At 46.5% G+C, this 19306-nt stretch overlaps 1 protein-coding gene across 21 annotated transcripts in view; it reads right to left on the bottom strand.

Annotated features, from left to right (window-relative positions):
• The window catches only part of TRAK1 (trafficking kinesin protein 1), a 162791-nt gene that overhangs the window by 46040 nt on the left and 97445 nt on the right, over positions 1-19306 (bottom strand). For 2 of the 21 annotated variants that reach the window (XM_033401998.2, XM_033401999.2), the window contains exon 1: positions 17281-17598. The exons of 15 other annotated variants lie outside the window; for them this stretch is intronic. In XM_033401998.2, the coding sequence (XP_033257889.1) occupies positions 17281-17344 (64 nt within the window). In that variant the 5' untranslated portion in view covers positions 17345-17598. Of the gene's footprint in view, positions 1-8884; positions 9175-15495; positions 15673-17280; positions 17600-19306 lie in introns of those variants that run through there. 4 more of the 21 variants (XM_004277867.3, XM_033401996.2, XM_004277866.3 and 1 more) reach the window with 4 other exon arrangements.

Below are 19306 nucleotides of genomic sequence, written 5' to 3'. Positions count from 1 at the left end.
AGCGCACGTGTGATTGTGAGTGTGCATGTGTGTGTGTGAATATTAAGCTCTAATGATGTTATCGCCTGTGTAGTTTCTTGTATCCCCCAGCACAAGGACCCCTTGTGTTGCCCTTTTTTAAAGCTAATTGTAGAAATATTTAACATGCTTTAACAATTGAACCCGATAAAACGTACACCTGGGCCAGGGTTTTTTCCAGCATTAACCAGTCAGGCACATAGTGTCACCACATACACAGTGACCGGAGGCTTGGGGTGCAGAAGATGCAGGGAGAACCTCCGGGAGGTTCTGAGGTCTTTGACAGAGCCCACTTACAGAAGTCAGAGGCAGAAATGAAAAACTCCTACGGAAGCATGTGCACTATTACTCCAGTTATGTTTTCAAAATACATATAATCTCACCGGCGGCGTGGTGTACGGATTTACAATACACACAAGAAAACAGCAAAGCCATTAAAAACACTGATATTTGGATAGAATTACCAATTTTAATATTATTTTTTGTGCTTAAAAATTTTTTTTTGTAGTGATCATGCACTGATGGGGAAAATATTACTTAAAATATTTTTCAAAAAATATGCAGTTGACTACAATAGAGGGTCCTTCCTGAGGTAACTTTTAAGAGAAATTAGTAGCAGCAGCAGCCTACTTTTACCAAAGCATGCTGTCTACAGCCTGGCCTGGTTCTTAGCCCTCCAGATGGATTATATCATTTATTTCTCAGAGCAATAAATACTACAGGGTAGGCACTCACCTTAACCTCATTTTACAAATGAGAAACTGAGGCCCAGAGAGGTTAACTAACTCATCCAATGTCACACAGCTCGCAAATGGCGAATTTCAAAATAAAAGGAGACTCCTAGCAGGGGCAGCAGCTAACATTTATGGAGGACCTGCTATGTCCGGGGATTTAATGTGCTTCTTTCGTTTACTTCTCAGAACAATTTTGCAGGGTAGGCGCTGTTATGATGACTACTCCATGGATGAGGAAACTGAAGCTCAGAGAAGTTAAGGACCCGACCAAGGTCACAGCAAATGAGGTTGCATATGGCGGGAACTGAACCGAGGCCAGTCTGGCTCCTGAACTAAACTAAGGAGCCACAAAGAACGCAAGGGCAAGGCTGAGGTCAGCACAAATCAACAAAGTTTAAGAAGCACAAAGAAAGCAAAAAGCATCTGTGGTCTAAGTCAGATCCCTGACTCTGTGGCCCTGAGGCTGAGGTTTTCATAGGAGACTCTACCAAGGTCATGAGGCCCTGGGCAAACTCCTGTAATTGTGTGTCTTGGGTTTCTCTTCCGAGAAATGAGGAATAACAAATGACTCTTTAAACAGGAAGACAAACACAAGCTGCACTTTTCAAGCACCAGTTTTCTAGATACTCAATCTAAAATAAACCGTCACAAGTTTCTCTCTCCAGGAGAACAGTATTTCAAATAGAAGTTCCACTTCTGACCAAGGGAGCTCTACCAAATAAATCCACTTCCCCCAAAAGGTGTCTAAAACAAACGAAAATGTTATGCTCAGTAGAAGCTAGACAAAAAAGACCATCTATTATATGACTCCATTCATATTAACTATCCAGCATAGGCAACTTATAGAGACAGAAAGCAGATCGCTGGTTCCCTGAGATTAGTAGGAGTAGGAATGGGGATTAACTGTAAACAGGCACGAAGGATCTGACGGGAGGGAGATGTGTATGTTCCAAAACCGAATTATGGTGATGGTTGCCAACTCAGTAAATTTACTAAAAAACACTAAACTGTTCACTTAAAATGGGCGAATTTTACAGTATGTAAATTATACCTCAATATTTTAAGTTACCACCAAATAACATGGAAACAAGCATCCCTGAACTACCTAGGCCATATTCCAGCCACGTCCCCATAACAGGACAAGGTAAACACATTCTTCCACGATCTCATGACGGAGCCTTCCTCCGGCCACAAGAATGTTCTCAGACAGCAAAACTGTTTAGGAATAGCAAATCATCCGTTCGAAAAATCAGCATGATGAACGGCACATAAATGTACTAATCTATCTCACACAGACTAGACTATTTTTATTTTTTATTTTATTTATTTATTATGTATTTATTTTTTATTGGAGTATATAACTGCTTTACAATGTTGGGTTCGTTTCTGCTGTACAATGAAGTGAATCAGCTATATGTATACATATATCCCCTCCCTCGTGCACCTCCCTCCCCCCCACCCCCCATCCCATTCCTCTAAGTCATCACAGAGCACCGAGCTGAGCTTCCTGTGCTTTCTAGCAGGTTCCCACTAGCTATCTATTTTACACAGAGATAGTTGTCATAAATACTTGCTCAGATGGCAGAAGAATTTCATGATACGTCCATAAGAAAACCGAGAGCCAGCTCTCTCCAGTTTTACTCTTCCACCCTTCTCCCAAGTTACAGCCACTTCTTGGAGATTCAGCCATGCCCTTCCTTTGCCTGTTGCCCTTCAACATCTATCTTCAAAATAATTTAGACTTGGCCCCAAAACCCAAGTGTATTAACTACTAAGACCCATAAGACACACATGATTTGCCTTAAAAAACAAATAAAACCTAACTATTTTCGTGCAGCCCTTGAAGTGTGTACAGGAGTAGGGTGAGGCCCACAGTACCTGGTAATAAAAAACAATGCTCATCTGTCAGTAATTAGAACAAAACGAAAAACGGCAGAACAAATGCTTTGTATTCTTGTTTGAATGGCTTCACGTCAAAAATGGCCGGAAGCATAACGAACCCAATTCTTACGAATGTCCCAGGTCCCTTCCCACCTGTATAAGTCACATGATGGCAGCTGAGTCTTATTCATTTGGGGCCCGACACATGGTTGATGCTCAAAAAAAATGGAAGGTTTTGTTTTACTCCCAGACCAGTCTTTGCAAAGAAAGGCTCATTTCTAAGCAACCAGAGGGCCCAGAGAGGGGTGAAAACATAAAAGCCTGGTGTATAGCTCATCACCTCCAGAGGAGCATGTGTCTTGGACAGGGGAGGTATCCCCTCCCCGCCAGGCTTCCTGCATGAAAAAGAAGCCATCTGGAAAGAGGCAGTCAAGTTCAAATCCAGTGTGACACAAAGACATGATGAGGCACAAAGCTGCGAAGAAAGAAGCTGCATTAACAGAAAGGCATCAACTAATAAGCCGCTGTGGTCTTAAGCTAGAAGCAAATGGGCAGGCTGCTGGCTACTACGACCGCTCTTAGGTGGAAGGTGCTGGTTTATCATGGCAGCTTCAGGGACGGTCTGTGGGACGGCGTGGTGGCAGAGGCCGGCCTAGAGCCCAGTCCATCGCGAAGAGGGGTCTGTTTGGCCACGACCAGCATCTGCATGGTGCTGGGTCTGTGCACTGGGAGGCGGGCGCGAGGTGTCTTGCCAAGAGCAGAGACCTGACCGTACAGCTCTGGCTACATTTACCTGCCCATCAACATCACCATCAGCTGAAATTTTAGTGTGATGGTTGCACAGGCTCACTTCCCCTTGCCAGGGTAGTCTGAGAGCAGGGCACCAAAGCAAGTTACTGAAGAGGCCGGGAAGAAGAAAGGAAATAACTATTAAGTATTTACAACATGCTAACTGCTACCATGGGCATTTTACAAATATTATTTCACTTAAAACCCAGAATAACCCGATGACACAAATATGACCCCCGTGAAACACCATGAGACAGAGAGAGGGGCTAAGTGACTCGTCCAAAGCCAGACAGGACATAAGCATGTACTTGAACCTGGTCTGTTGGGTGCTATAACCATCCACCCTTCCCTAACCTTGAACACTCAGAGTTGACCTATGGTGGCCATTCATCACCAGAGCATTGAATGAAGGCCTCCTTGGTAATAACCAAGTTTCTCACTTATGGACCGCTCACTGTGTGCCCAGCACTCTGCTAAGTGCTAGATGTCTAAGTGCTGGGTGTAGACCCCGCCTTCAGGGTCTATCCTCATCCTAGGAAGGAAGTAATACTATTACCCACATTTTAGACATGAAACTGCACAAGGTCACAGAGCTATCATGAGAGGGTCTGATTCTATTTGACCCCCAAGTTGGGGCCCTTAACCACAGCTGAGTAAACACATGAATCCTACCCTCGAGGACTTCGAGGCCTAATTGGGAAGGTCAGACACATGTATAAATTCGTATGGAACAAGCAGGAAGTACCAGGTGACAAAATGCTCTTGGGGAGTTCAGACACAAGATGGCTGGGGACTGGGGGACAGGTGCCCCAAGAGGGCAGGGCAGAGAGGGGACCCCAAAATGCACAGACTGTGGGTCAGCTTTGCCCATGGCCAGCCCTGGGATGATGCTGGTACCCCCACCCCAGAAAGAGAACCGCCCTGAACAAGGGACGTCACCAGAGGCCCGCGTGGAGTAGCCATGGATACTAACAAACAAACCCTAGGCTGAAACCAAGGTGATGAAAACCATGGGCAGAGAGACCTTTGTAACAGTGCTGAGGTCAGTGCTAATAAGCTAGGCCAGCTCCTTTCTCTAACGTGACCCTACAGGAGACAGTCCTGTAGGGACTCAGTGCTGCTGGCCACGCTGAATCAATACAGACCGCAGGGCCCAGGCCTGATGGCTCTTTCCATGGGGTGGACATTCCCACCCCACAAGACAGCACAACCACCAGCGGGACGCGGCACCATTCCCCACATGGCCCAGCCTTGCCCCTGCAGCCCAGGATGTCCCTCTCAAACTGGAGGAATGAGCTCCATTTGCACTGCTTCTTGTGCTTCACCTTGGAACCACCTGGAGAATTTGGACATGAGACGTTGGCCATCGTTTTCATCTCAGCTTTTGCAGGTGATAATCCCTGGTTAGTGCTCAGCACCTGAAAACTGCCCTTTGTGCGAAAGACTGACAGCAGCCGCCTCTGAGGAGGGGACGTGCGCTGTCCCGCGGTCTCAGTAAACCCCAGACCATGCCACATGCTCTTTTCAAATCCTGCCACCCGAAGGCAATCCTGAATGACGCCTGCCAGGAACCGAGTGACCAAGCTTGCAATTGGGTAACAGCCTCAGAAGCGTCCAGGTGAAAAAACATTAGTCGGGCTTCTTCAGGCCTCTCCTTGAGAAAGCTGAGGGAAACTGCCGTGCAACAAACCACAAGGGAGTGATGACAAAACTCCACTCTTCACCAGTGTTTTCCTGGTGTAGGTGCCGCCACTCGGGCACAGAGGGGGTGTGACCACCATGTCACTCAGCATCACTGCGATTCCGCCCGCTCCAGCTCGTCCTGAGCAGACGGGATGCGGGAGAACAAGCAAAGCCTGTCTTCAAGAACACCACTCAGTAAGAAATCACTTGAGATCGACTCAGTTTCTGCACAACGCAAGCCTCCAGTGACCAGAAGACACAGAGCCCAGGTATTTTCTCTCCTGAAGACAGAAAGAGCAATGCTGCCTCTGACAGCTGTGTGAGCCAAGCAAGCTGCTTCTCTGGGTGCCTTGTGGGTTATGAGGATGACGTGAGGTAATGGGAGGCAAGGGCCCGAGGCTCTACTAGCTGAGAGCCTGGGTGTGGCGGAGGGCAGACCCGAAGGCAGGGCGAGGGCCCTGCTCTGTGCTTGTGGCCCTGGGACTCTGGACAACATATCTGAGCCTCAGTCTCTTTGAGTGCAAAATGGGAGTAATGCTTATTTCAAAGGCTGTTTTGAAGATTAAACGGGTGACACTGGGAAGCCTATCACCCCCACAAGGTGACCTGGGAGGGAACAACAAATGTCTCCTGTATCCATGGCTACCAATATGAGTGTTACCCCAAACTCATTTTGTCCTTCAGTTTTCAATCAGAAGTATCTCTTTTAGAACCATTAGTGGTATAGAAAACCACCTAGATCACCTCAGAATCCAGGGAACATGGTTACATCCATGTCTCGCACATGTTCTCACTATTCACAGGGTCAGAAGAAAACAGGGTCCCACCCAGTGAACATCTTGCTCTGGGATACAGGTCAGGCTTCCAGCAAAACTGGACACAGAAACCAAGCCTTCCAAACCAAACCTCTGTCTTCCTGATCTACGCCACAGACTTCCTTCAGGCCGGGAACAAGTCTAGTGAATTTCAATTTACAAAGAAAATTAAGCATGTTGACAATGAAGTCTAGTTGGCCTTCCATATCCATGGGTTCTGCATATGCAGATTCAACTAACTCCAGATTGAAAATATTCAGAAAAGAGAAAATTCCAAAAAGCAAAACTTGAATTTGCCACACTGGCAACTACTTACATAGCGTTTACATTGTATTAGGTATCATGTGTAATCTAGAGATGATTTAACGTATACGGGAGGATGTGTGTAGGTTATATGCAGATACTATGCCATTTTATATAAGGGACTTGAGCTTCCGTGGGTTTTGGTATCCAAGGGGTTCCTGGAAACAATCCCCGGCTGATACCGAGGGGCAATTGTATCTTTCTTTTGCAGTTACTGTCCTGAAAATATTATTTTCACCTTCAGGACAGCTAAAAAAAAATTTTATTACAGAAAGGAGGGAAATTGGATGGGAACAAAGAAGAGACAAGGAAGAGAAATGTAACAGTTTATCTTAAGACGGCAAATACAGAGACTGCTCCCCCCCATCCCCCGACCCCTACCATCGAATGTGATCACAAAGTAGAGACCCTGTCATCTGTGAGATGTGGACCAGCACAGGACGAGGTGCACTGGAATCACCCAGAAGGTGTGTTAAAACCCAGATTGCTGGGTCCCACCCCAGCATGTCTGACTCAGCAGGTCTAGGGCGGGGCCCAAGAATGTGCATTTCTAACCCGTTCCCAGGTGATGCTGCTGCTGCTGTGTAGGGACCCTACCTTGAGAACTGCTAGCACAGTACCTAAGAGCAGTCTATGCAGGGCCCTAGAGCCAGTCTATGTAGGCTGAAATCACCTATGAGCTGTGTAACTTTAGAAGAGTTGCTGAAGGTTCCTCTTATAAGTCTATGAAATGGAAAATGCTAGCAGTACTTAACCTCTCATGGTTATTTTAAGGATTAAATGCATGAATCCACTTAAAGTACTTGGAATGGTGCCTGGCACATAGCAAGTACATACTAAACACTGGTATCATCATCATCTGGCTATCAGTTTAAAAAAAAAGTTCAAAATATATAGATATATGTACATAAAATACATACAATATGATTTTTCTTCTCTTGACGAGGATATATGATACTGCTCTAGAACCTAGTAAAACCTTTCATTTTAGAATCATATGGTTCAATAATTGATTTTAAAAATGATCTTACTATGCTTTTAGGCAGCAGCTCATCTCGTACTTTACTGTGCATAGGAATCCCCTGAAGGTCTTGTTAAAATGCAGATTCTGACCCAGTAGGTCTGGGGTGGGGCCTGGGAGTCTGCATTTCTAACAAGCTCCCAGGTGATGTGGGTACGCAGGGTGCACGCTGAGCGGCCCAGCTTCAAGGGACACGAGCTGATCCAGTGAAATGTGGGCTGGCCCTAGGTCTTAAGAGCAGAGGGAGGCCTTTCTCTTGATCACTTCCAGGAACCCAACAAATGCACAGTCCCAGTCGGTCTTTCACTCCTCTCTCCTTTCACCTCCACCATCTCTTTCATGAAAGGACCAGGCAGGGGGTGCCAGGTTTCAGCACTGCTCTCCCCCTTTCTCCAATTAAACACTTTTAACTGTCCTATAGGTGAAGTGTTAATATTTTCAGGGCAGTAACCTCAAAAGAAAAACACTTTCAGTATATACCCAATTGTAAACCATTTAAAAAATAAAAAGTTATTCTGAGACATGAAAACAGGCCACCACAGAGGAGAATTTTGAAAAAGTTTTTTGATTGCTTTTACTCAAGACCTAAAGAACTTCTTGCAGTCACTCTTTAAACATTCTTTTTCACAACACCCCCCCAAAAATCCCTTTTTCCGGGCTGTGAGTGAAAGCCCCAAAAGCCCAATTAGGAAACTCACACTCAGCATTTAGGTGTATCTTTATTTAAAACACTCCCCCTCTTCTCCAAAAGCAGCACCCCTCTGATACAGCCTGGTGGTGAGTTCCCAGGTAATTTCAATGTCAGCCCTTGTACTTTTCTATTTGAAATATTTCCAAACTTTTTTAAAATCCCTATTTCAAATTGGTGATTAATAATTTTTTAAAATAAACAATTTCCTAAAGTAAACAAAAACGTATTATTTAATAATGACTCAGTTTCTTGTCCATTAACCCACCAAAAGCCATTCAGTCAGAAGAAAACAATGAAAACTCTTAAAACAGAGTGCTGGAATGCCGTAAAGTGTGTGCATGCGGGGGGACTACCGACGTTTGCAAAAAGTATGAATTTCAGCGCTTCCCTGGTGGCGCAGTGGTTGAGAGTCTGCCTGCCGATGCAGGGGACACGGGCTCGTGCCCTGGTCCGGGAAGATCCCACATGCCGCGGAGCGGTTGGGCCCGTGAGCCATGGCCACTGAGCCTGCGCGTCCGGAGCCTGTGCTCCGCAACGGGAGAGGCCACAACAGTGAGAGGCCCGCGTACCGCAAAACAAAACAAAACAAAAAGTATGAATTTCAAAGACCTCGGTTAAGCAACAGAAGCTAGACAAAATAATACACACTGTTTGATTCCACTTACATAGATCGAGAACAGGTAAAACACATCTAAGGTGATACAAGTCAGGTCAGTGGTCTCCCAGGAAGGAAGTGTAAACTAGAAAGAAAGGGGGGCAAGGGGACTTCCCAGGATGCTGGAAACGCAGCTTCTCTCCTGGCAGCTTTACATTCGCCACGTAAGACGTGTGTACTTGACCTTATACCCCACTACGAAAATAAAAGACTGCTGTGAGATCAGTGAAACAGCCAGGCCTACATAGACACGGAGAGGGAAAGGATCAGACTGGCAAAAAGAACAGAATTTACCCTCCTCCAAGAGGTCCAGGGTTTCAGGCTGTTTGTGGATGGGCTTCCTCTCTTCACCCTGGCAGTCACACTCAAAATATTCTTCTTCTCCTCCCACATCTCTTAGGGACATTGCTGAAGTCACCCCAAAGCCAAAACATCACCCAAAGGAGCAGTCCCTGAAGGAGCTCCTGGCTGCCCTCCCGGAGGAGGCATTGGGGCCGGGGCCCCGGGGGCGCACGCTGGGACTTGGCTGGGGCCACGGACAAGCCCTGGCTCAGCTGAAGTGGAGAGTGTGCACAGGGCCACTGGCCCATTGGCGCCCAGGCGACCCGGAAGGGGGTGGCTCCCACAGAAGGAGGCGGGGCGGAGGGGGAGAGAAGCACCTATCGGAATGGGAAAGCCCTGCCCAGCCCTGGGGTGGCCCTAACGGGTGCTCTGGAGTCAGAAGGAAGGTGAGCAGGCAGGTGCACGGCCTTGGGCCAGCTCTCTGCATCCAGATTCTTCTTCCGCTTTTGCTCCCCCAGAAGCAATGAGGAATGGTAGCTTCCTGGAAGTTTTGCAGCAACTGCACAGGGCGATACCATCCATGCCTCAAGCAGGCACACCTGTCTAAAGGTGGAGCTCTGGCGGAGGAGATGCCCTGGTGACTGATTGCCCAGTTCCCTCAGGTGAGAGAGTTCCTGTGGGCGTGCTTCAAAACTTGAGACAAATCTGACTGTGACAACAGCATGACACAGGGCTGAAGAGGGAAGGAAAAGATCATTCTGGTTTCTAGCAAGAGGAAAAGAAAAAACTGCAGTGAGCACTACTTGTATTAAGCTTACTTCATCCCAGTTTTTCTTTGGTAATAATACATTGCATTTGCTCTTTTTTAAACTGCGTTTTGTAAATCACACTCTCACCCTACATCTGTGTATACACAGCCCAATTTATAAAGATCTTTTCTAACGGCAGGATAAGAGGAAAAAAATCTACAGCCTAATAGTTTGCAAAGTTGCCTGAGAAAAGAATCAAGTTTTATTGCACATCTCACTACCAATTCCTCTACACTGTTTGATTTTGCCTGTAACAGTGAAATGGCAGCTCCTTCCATCAAACGCACTGAAAGGTGGCCCGAAGCAATGGTGTCTCAGAGAATCATGGCACATTCTACAATTCCTGGGCTTCAGCCACCTCCCCGCTACACTGTGGCACGTCTCCCTGCTCCTAAAAGCTATACCAGCAGACCTAAACCACCTCTCTGCCCAGTCACCTCCCTCAGGTAACCAAGGGGGCCTCTAGCAGAGGCCAGATCGTCAGCAAGAATTCTCTGCACAAGTTCAGGAACTAGGTCTCATCCATCTTTAAATCCTTAGGGCTGCAGATCCTGCTAAGTCGGCTAAAAATGTCTGCTAAACTGAATCGCTACCTCCATAAAAACCAACAGAAGACCACAGACCAGTGTCTATAAATACAAAACCAGAATAGAATAAAGATTTTATTAAGAAATTAACACCTAGAGACATACTCGTTGCCAGGTTACTTTTCTGGAACCTGAAAATGATTGCTACATTTTAGGATGATAAAAATGTGTTCTTTGTAAAAAGTAGGGTCAGGGCTTCCCTGGTGGCGCAGTGGTTGAGAGTCCGCCTGCCGATGCAGGGGACACGGGTTCGTGCCCCGGTCCGGGAGGATCCCACATGCCGCGGAGCGGCTGGGCCTGTGAGCCATGGCCGCTGAGCCTGCACGTCTGGAGCCTGTGCTCCACAACGGGAGAGGCCACAACAGTGAGAGGCCCGCGTACCACAAAAAAAAAAAAAAAAAAGTAGGGTCAGTAGAAATTCAGTAGCAGGGAGTTCAAAATCACATTTTGAAAATCTTCATAAGCCTTAAATACAATGTTTATAAAGGCAGACACTCAGGGGAAAAAAATCGTTCTTTAACGATTGGGGCTTGTTAACTCAATGCAAAGGAGAGTGAGTCTGAAGCTCTGGGAGGGGAGGGAGGGAGGGAGGAAGCTCCACTTTGTGCATTATTCATTCGGCGAGTATCAGATTGACTATAAGATGTGCAGGCTAGTGGGAGGGGCTGTAGTATATATAAATGAAAAAAAAAGCTGATTTCATATATTTGAAAATACTTTTAAGTGATTTTACTCATAACCAGTTGGTTATACTCATCTTTTAACTCAATTCTAGGCTACCTTTAGCAAATGATGTTCAAGTCTCTATATATTATATAATTAAAATATATATACATGTAAATTAAAAGATAAATTTAGGACATGGCATTGTGAACACAAGACCATCCTAGCCTCCCCATGTCACCCCATTTCTCTCATTCTTCAGGGTACTCCCCACCTCAAACCCTTCCTCCTTCCCTCCCTCCCTCTGCAGGGGTGTGAGGGAATTCTCCAACCTCATCCCCATCTGCATTCACTTCAAGGTTAAAGGCAGAGATGGGACAAAGTGTACCTTCTCTGAGAGAACAGTTTTCCAAAAGTCAAAGCAGAACAGACCCCTAAAGGCCAGCACGAAAGCCCGGGAATCCCTGTGCCAGGGGATGGATGGACCATGGGACATGGACATGGGAGGTGGAGCTGAGGGTGGCCCAGCTCACCCCGGACAGTCAAGCAGCTACAGTGTGTGCTGTCCCAGAAGTAAGGACTAGAGCCGTGGCCCAGAGCAGGGGGGCAGGGCACGGGTTCTGACCCACGTCCGGGAACGTTCAAGGCCACAGAAGGCAAGTGTCACTCGCCTCCCTCCAATCAGAGGGAGCTCTTCCTGCGAGTGTCCTCTCCAGATTTATTCTGCACACCCCACAGAAGTCCACCCTCCGCTGCCCAGAGAGTGGTCACGAGCCACTAGGGCTATTTACATTGAAATCTCTATTGATTAAAATTAAATAAAATCCAAAATTCAGTGGCAGTAGCCACATTTCAGATGCTCCATAGCCACACGGGGCTAGTGGCTACCAAACTGGACAGCACAGAACGTTTCCATCATCACAGAAAGTCCCACTGGACAGGCACGCCCAAGGATGCCCCTCGTCTTCAGACATGAACTTGATGTTCCTCAGCCAGCTTGGCCTGCTTTTCCCCTGCAACCTGTTCCCGCTGACCCCCCTCACCCTCTGTCAAGAGTCTCCTTCCCCTCTGTATCCCATGCATTCTGCTCCTCTCCACGAGCCTCCCTGTCCTTTTACGTCTCTGCCTGTACAGAGCAGGGTGGCCCGTCACTGAGGGTCACTTCTCCAAGGCCCTTACTTATGCTATTTAAAAAAAATAAATGAGAAACACAAAGCTCTGAAAACTTGGGCTCTAAGCTCCCTCTGGCCCTCTCACCAGTCCTCTAGTCCTCCGCTTCTACATCTGAGGGAGGACGTTATCTCTGCTTTACCAAAGTTGCTGATAAAAATGTACAGCTACGTCATACATTTACATTTAGTTCTTTTTTTTTTTTTTTTTTAAATCATCTTAACAGCCATTCAGAAGACTGCTGAGTTGGAAAGGGAAAGTCAGCCTCTACCTCCAATGGTGCGTCCCACAATAAACACACATGAAAAATGGGGCCTGTTTACATGTCTGAACACAAGTGCAGGAAAGTTAGAAAAGCATCTCAAAAGCCTAGTAACAGTTTTTCAATTAATGCTTAAAATACCTCTGACAAAACTTCGCTCGCAAACCAGCCACCCTGAGCCTGGGTGATATTTTAGAGGTCACTGCAGTCCGGGAACAGCACCCGTGCCACGTGTGTGTCATGCTGTGGATTTTCATTATGGAATAAGAAGTCCTAAAAACAACCACTGCGCAATCTGCCTGAGTGTCCCCATTTATAAAACCAGTATGAATTAGACCACCTCCTGCTGTGACATTCAAACCTATAATGTTGTAAAAGGGGACACGACGGTGGATGATTACAAAAGAGATTGCAGCAAGAAACAGGTGGTCAAGATACTACACCTGTTTTTTTTTCTGGCTGCGCTGCACAGCTTGTGGGATCTTAGTTCCCCGACCAGGGACTGGACCTGCGTCCTCAGCATGAAAGCGTGGAGTCCTAACCGCTGGACCCCCAGGGAATTCCCAAGATACTATACCTTGTTCAAAATACCAATTACCTTTTGAAAGGGATTTTTAAAAAGAACTTAATAACTAGTATTATTTCTGAAAAAATAAAATTAAGCACTGGCCTGGCACTTAGCCGATCACAAAGAGTTTTTACTTTATTTACACGCATTACCCTCCTTCGCGATGGTTCTGGCCAACGTAGTTACCCCCATTTGCCAGATAAGAAAGCTGGGTTGACAGAGGTTCACTGGGGTCCCAGGATGTACCCAACCACTGGTAAAAAGAAACAACAGGCCCCAAATGGAGTTGCTCGTGCTAAGCCCCAGGGCAGCCAACCAAGACTTAATACCTGACCTAAACGCAGTTTCAGCCTCTCCCAGGAATGGAGTCTTAACCAGTCCGTCTGGAATTTCCCGGTCAGCAGTAATGAGGTAATCTGCCCGATAGACCCCATCCATCCCCCAAAGAAAGAGAGATAATCTGCTTTTTCCCTGTCCCTGCTCCCATCTGTCTATAAAAGCCTTCCATTTTATACAGCTCCTCAGAGATCCTTTCTACTTGCTAGACGGGATGCTGCTCAATTCATGAATCGCTGAAGAAAGCCAATTTGATCTTTATATTTATCCGTTGAGTTTTGCTTTTTAACACCACACAGCCATGCAGAATGCAAAACAGGCCCCAAAGGCAGACTCCAGGCCAGCACTCTTTTCTGGCATTCTACCTATTTCTAGAATAACTACAAAAGTGCACTCCAGGGCTTCCCTGGTGGTGCAGTGGTTGAGAATCTGCCTGCTAATGCAGGGGACACGGGTTCGAGCCCTGGTCGGGGAGGATCCCACGTGCCGCGGAGCAACTAGGCCCGTGAGCCACAACTACTGAGCCTGCGCGTCTGGAGCCTGTGCTCCACAACGAGAGGCCGCGATAGTGAGAGGCCCTCGCACCACGATGAAGAGTGACCCCGCTTGCCACAACTAGAGAAAGCCCACGCACAGAAACGAAGACCCAACACAGCAAAAATAAATAAATTAATTAATAAACTCCTACCCCCAACATCTTCTTTTAAAAAAAAAAGTGCACTCCATTTCTTTAACTTAGGGACATATATAATTGAACCCAAGCCTTTGTGAAAATTAAAAAAGCCTCACACTCTTTATAAGCATACTTTTTTTAAGTGACCAGTGTAGCCAAGAAACAACATAGGATTTCGTGACAGACATAAAGAATTATCTTCCAGACCCCTGTGCCCAGGAATGGTCTCCACTCACACTGGCATAGTTTCCCAAACACACCTGATGTAAGGAATCACCGAAAGCGTGCACTAAAGATTCAGATTTCTCAGGGCCTCTCCTGGTCTGGAGTTAGTCTGGGAATTTGCTTTTTTAATAAGCGAATGATTGCCATTATTTGCCAGCTTTTAGAGGTTCCTGCAATGAGAGGTGGGACACAGCCAACGTAGGTAACCAGGACCCTGTTTGACGCTACAGTTGTTGTTGTTGTTTTTTTCATTTTTATTGGAGTAGAGTTGATTTACAGTGTTGTGTTAGTTTCAGGTGTACAGCAAAGTGACTCAGTTATACATATACCTATATCCACTCTTTCTGATGCTAGAGTTTAAATGGTAAACACTGAGTACATGTGTGAAAATTCTGCAAAGACCACTGCTGTACTCTGTTGATCGCTAGCTATTTCAAACCTCTAAAAATTACCTTAAGGTATTGGGCAATCAACCCCTCCAATTTCCTACTATTCTAAGCCCCTGCCCCATACCCCTTGTTTGGGCGGTAGTGGGGGACACAGAGTATTAGACTCCACAACTAAAACTGATTAAGGGGGAAGGATACAATCAGTGGACTGAATAAAGCTCTCCTAAACCTCAAAGAGGAAAGAGAAAAGCAGCCATTTCTTAATTCCACCTTTAAAAGAGGGGTCTCTAATCATCCTGCAATCTATATTCCCACCCATATGTATTACTTTTTCGGTGCTCACCCTGCAATTTAAGTGCGAGTCGGTAACTCTGACATAAATGATGATTTTGCATCTTTTTCAAAACATATGACTTATCTTTTGTTATTAGTATGGAAAGTTCCCTAGAAGCTTCCCTCACTAAAGATTCGAATGGCAAATAATAAGAGAGACAAAGCAACGCTGTGTGTCTAACTCCTACCTGGCCTCCTCACCAGGAAGTTCAGGACCAGGAGATGAAAGGGTTACTCAAAGACTGATTTGCAATTTTAAAGATGCATAAACACAAAGGCAAATTGCCTTCGTTTCCAGACTAACCTGCCGAAAGAACCCTAGTTAGACACGTATAAACAAGTAACGACAACATTAGCATATTCTTGAATTCCACCCCCTTTTGTGGGGTTTCCTAAACCAGATTAGTTCTGAGCTTCCATTCCTTTAATTCCCTGCTTTCCTTAACTATCTTTAAAACGAAATGTAACGGGGATTACGAAAATGTCAGTTGCCACAGTAAATTCCGTCCCAGTGGGCTTCTCTGCTTCATCTAAATTGGGATGGAGGATAAAGGCAAGTATTTTACTCAACATAATTCCGACAGTAATTGCAATCAACATTTATTTACCCTTGGACAGATGAGCTGCCTCTTCTTCCATTTTCCTTTTCTGCTGGAAGAAGAGAGATCTGGCTGCCTCGGGGCCAAAAGACTCAACTGAGAAATGGCTGGGTAAGAAAATCCTTCCGATAGACACTCAGATAAGAGCAGGCCTCCTCTCACCCTTCAGATTAACCACCGAGAGTGACTGGCTTCATTTCCTCAGACAAGGGTGTAAACAGAGCTGGACGGTGTCGCAATTGGGTCAAGACAGTAAGAAACCTTCCTCCCTCACTTCCAGGATGGCTCCGTGGGAGCCATGGCCACACCCAGTGCATCCCCGGGCTGTGAGACAGGCCCTCTGCTGTAACCAATGCTCCGTGATCCTGTGGTCCATACTTTAAAAAGTTATGGAGGGTTCAGCGAGTCACAAATCACCAAGAAAACTTCAAGAGGTCAATGATGGATTCTGAAAAGAAGCACCCCTATAATTGCCTCCTGGAGTTGGGTAATAGGATGGGAACTTGCTTCAAGAATAATATACCCAAAAGAGAAAAAAACTGAGTCATCTTTTCCCCTCACGACCCTGGGAGTTGCCCACCATCATCATTACTCAGGATGTTTAAAGACGCACAGGGACTCAACATGGCAAGGTCTTCATCTAATGCTTGGGGATGGTGGGGCTCAGCTAGGGAAGTTTCTCAGCACATTTAAATATCCATTCACCCCCACTAAGAAAGGCTCTTGGCCCTTTTCCTGCAGCCCATAGTCAAGGCACAAATCAGCAGATAACGAGGTAATTATGTAGTTCTTAGCTTACTAATGAGGTCAGGTCCCAGCCTGTTACATCATTCAGGTTAATCAAATGTAGTCATGTTAGAGAGACTGAAACTCCAGATTCAATTAAAAACCAGATAGTTACCTTACCTATTACTGGCTCGTGTGAGGCTGGGAACGTATCATCACTGGGGGAATGGACCCTCTAAGTATATATATATTAATTGTGTCCTTTTTGTGTGTGTCTACGTAAAGGCATAGATTGAGTCACTTTAAAAAAGAAATTAAAGACGACAGGTTAACTGTGTCATATAGACTTTGACGCGAACAGCACAGGAGCCCGAGGCTCCTCCCCTGTAGCCTGAGAATGCACCTCAGTGCAATTTCCTGATGCCTAGAACCTCCTGAGGCCGATCCAGCCACATAAACTCCACCCAGTCTCCTCTGGAATGTGCCACACCCTCCCTGCACACACAGCGGAGGATACAGGCTCTTCCAGCCCCTCCCAACATCTCCCACCCCCATCTCTGGGAGCCCACAAGGAAAATTCATTTGACTTGTCTGCCAGGTGGGAGGCTGCTTCTGCCTTTTCTCCAGCCTCCCCTGTGCCCCCAAGTCTGGGCTCAGAAAAGGGTGGATTCTCCCAGGGCAGAGGACCACTTCCTGAAGACACTAGTCCCTGAACCCTAACGAGGACCACATCTCCACTTGCGCGCGCGCACACACAAACACACACACACACACACACACACACGTGCGCATCACCCCAGAGAGAATCCAATCCCACTGAAGTGTGATGTTCACAAGCCCATCACACACCAACACCACCTCCAAACTGCCAAGGAGCCTCCCACAATCACGAGCCCTGCCCACCTGCTGTCTCCTCCACCATGCCTTCGCAAGGGTCAGAGCCATGCGGTGCTGGTCCCGTGGCCCTCCTTCTTCCCGTCTCCCCAGGAAGATTCCAGGACACCCCCTCCCCCGAAGGAGACAATGGCCCTACACATCCCCGCTCTGTTCTGCAGGAGTCATAATTACCGTCCGAGCATTCTTCATAATACCAGTCTAGTTCATAATAATCCGCTTCGATAAATTTCTGCATAGTCAGTATTCTTGCAGAGGAGAGAATGCACTTCACGGCGCCATCGACGTCAAGTGAAACGCTGCCATGCCTCCCCACCCTTCCAAAACACTGGGCAGAAGAGCGTCCCAAAACACGCCAGAATTAAGCTGTGCATTCTTAATGACAGTCTGGAGCCAAAACAGAAAAGGGGTAGTGAAAAGAAAAATTGTGGAGGGTCGGAGGAGCAGAAAGAAAGGCAATTTGCAGAGCTATCAGAGACCCTGGCAGCCCCGCTAATAAAGCGGCACCAGCCAGCAGCCCTGAATGGGAGTAGCCAGAATCGTCCTATCCAGAAGCACAGAAGGTGACGTCAGGGACACACACCACCACCCTGAGGTCTCACTCCAGCCTCGCCTCCCGCTCCCGCTCATCTTTCAATCTCACAGTTGCCATAGAAACAGGCCGGCTCTGAAAAATGATGCAGAGATGGAGGAAATGTCTTCCAAGGATGCTGGGAGCAGGGGCTGAGAGGTGCCGCGCTGGCAGAAAGGAGGGTGCAGGTGGAAAAGGGGGGCAGCACCAGGGACCTTACCACCATCGTACCCTCCAACAAATGTCAGCACAAGTTTATTTGCTTAATTCTGGGTCACTACAGAATCTGCATTTGAAAAGGCCACCTTTAAAAATCTGCAACCATTACTTCTTTCCTCAACCTGATTTTAAACATTAAGCATGTTTTCTTAAAAATTTTAACGACCACCTAAAGGAAGTGTAAAATACTCAGAAAATGGAAACATTTTCATTTAGATACAGTCCTGTTCTCTGCTCATGCCTTTGCTCAAACTCCTAGAAAAAGAGCCTGCAACATACAAATAGAGGAGAAGGCCATTACAAAGGGGCCCGTGCAATACAATAGGCTGTTTTCATGGACATTCATATGTGTAATCAAGGTACAAAAATACACACCCGAAGGAAACAGCCCACCCTCAGGAAGGTGGTTCCCTCTGGGGAAAGAGTGAAGGAATGGGACTTTGAATCTGTACTTATAAATGCATCGGTAACGTTTTATTTATTAAAAAAAAAAGTGAAGTTAACATTTATGAGTCCTAAGTGTTTGGCATGTTTGAGATATTTCTTTTAAATGAGTAATGGGATAATTAAACAGATTTTAGACCTCCTATAAGTTAAACTCACTCCCCAAAGCAGGGTTTCTCAACCACAGCACTACTGACATTTAGGGTCAGATAATTCTTTGTTGCGGGGCGCTGTCCGGCTCTAGCAGCATCCTGGCCTCTACCCATTTAGGTGCCAGAAGCACCACCCTCTCTCTCTGTAGATGTGACATCCAAAAATGTCTCCAGATGCTGCCGAATGACCCTTGGGAGCAAACTCTCCCTCGGAAAACCACTGCCCTAAAGCAGAACTACCTACAGAACCTCACCAGCCTGTTAGCCAGGTACTGTAACCATCTGTTGGTGGCAACAGCAACAAGTGTGGCCTTGATTCAGTTTTCCTCTTCACTTTCTACTCAAGACTGTATAATTTGTGAACGAGTAATAATAAAAGGACTCTTCAACCACCACTGGGAGGGCAAGCTTCTTTCCTTCCACGGTGACCAAACGGGGACAATTTCCCTTTATCCTTCCAATGGCATATGATACCTCAGTGAATGAACTTGGAGGAAAAGGCATCCCTCTAGGGCAGGGCTTCCCAGGCTTTAACGAGCATGAATTACCTGGAGCTCTTGCTGAAGTGCAGATTCTGAGGCAGCAGGTCTGCAGTTGGGCCCAAGATTCTGCATTTCTAACAAGCGCCCACATAATAGCAGTGCTGCTGGTCCCCAGACTACACTGGATGGCAAGACTCTTCAATGGAATAGACAGATTGGGGTGGGGGGTAGATTTTACAGTGTGTGTGTGTGTGTGTGTGTGTGTGTGTGTGTGTGTGTGTGTGTGTGTGTGTGTGTGTGTGTGTGTGTATCTGCCTGTCTGTCTGTGTGTC

This window comes from Orcinus orca, chromosome 10 (assembly GCF_937001465.1).
Source record: "Orcinus orca chromosome 10, mOrcOrc1.1, whole genome shotgun sequence".
NCBI classification, from domain to species: Eukaryota; Metazoa; Chordata; class Mammalia; order Artiodactyla; family Delphinidae; genus Orcinus; species Orcinus orca.
Note: the sequence above shows the minus strand (reverse complement) of the source record. Positions and strands in the feature narration are given on the sequence as shown.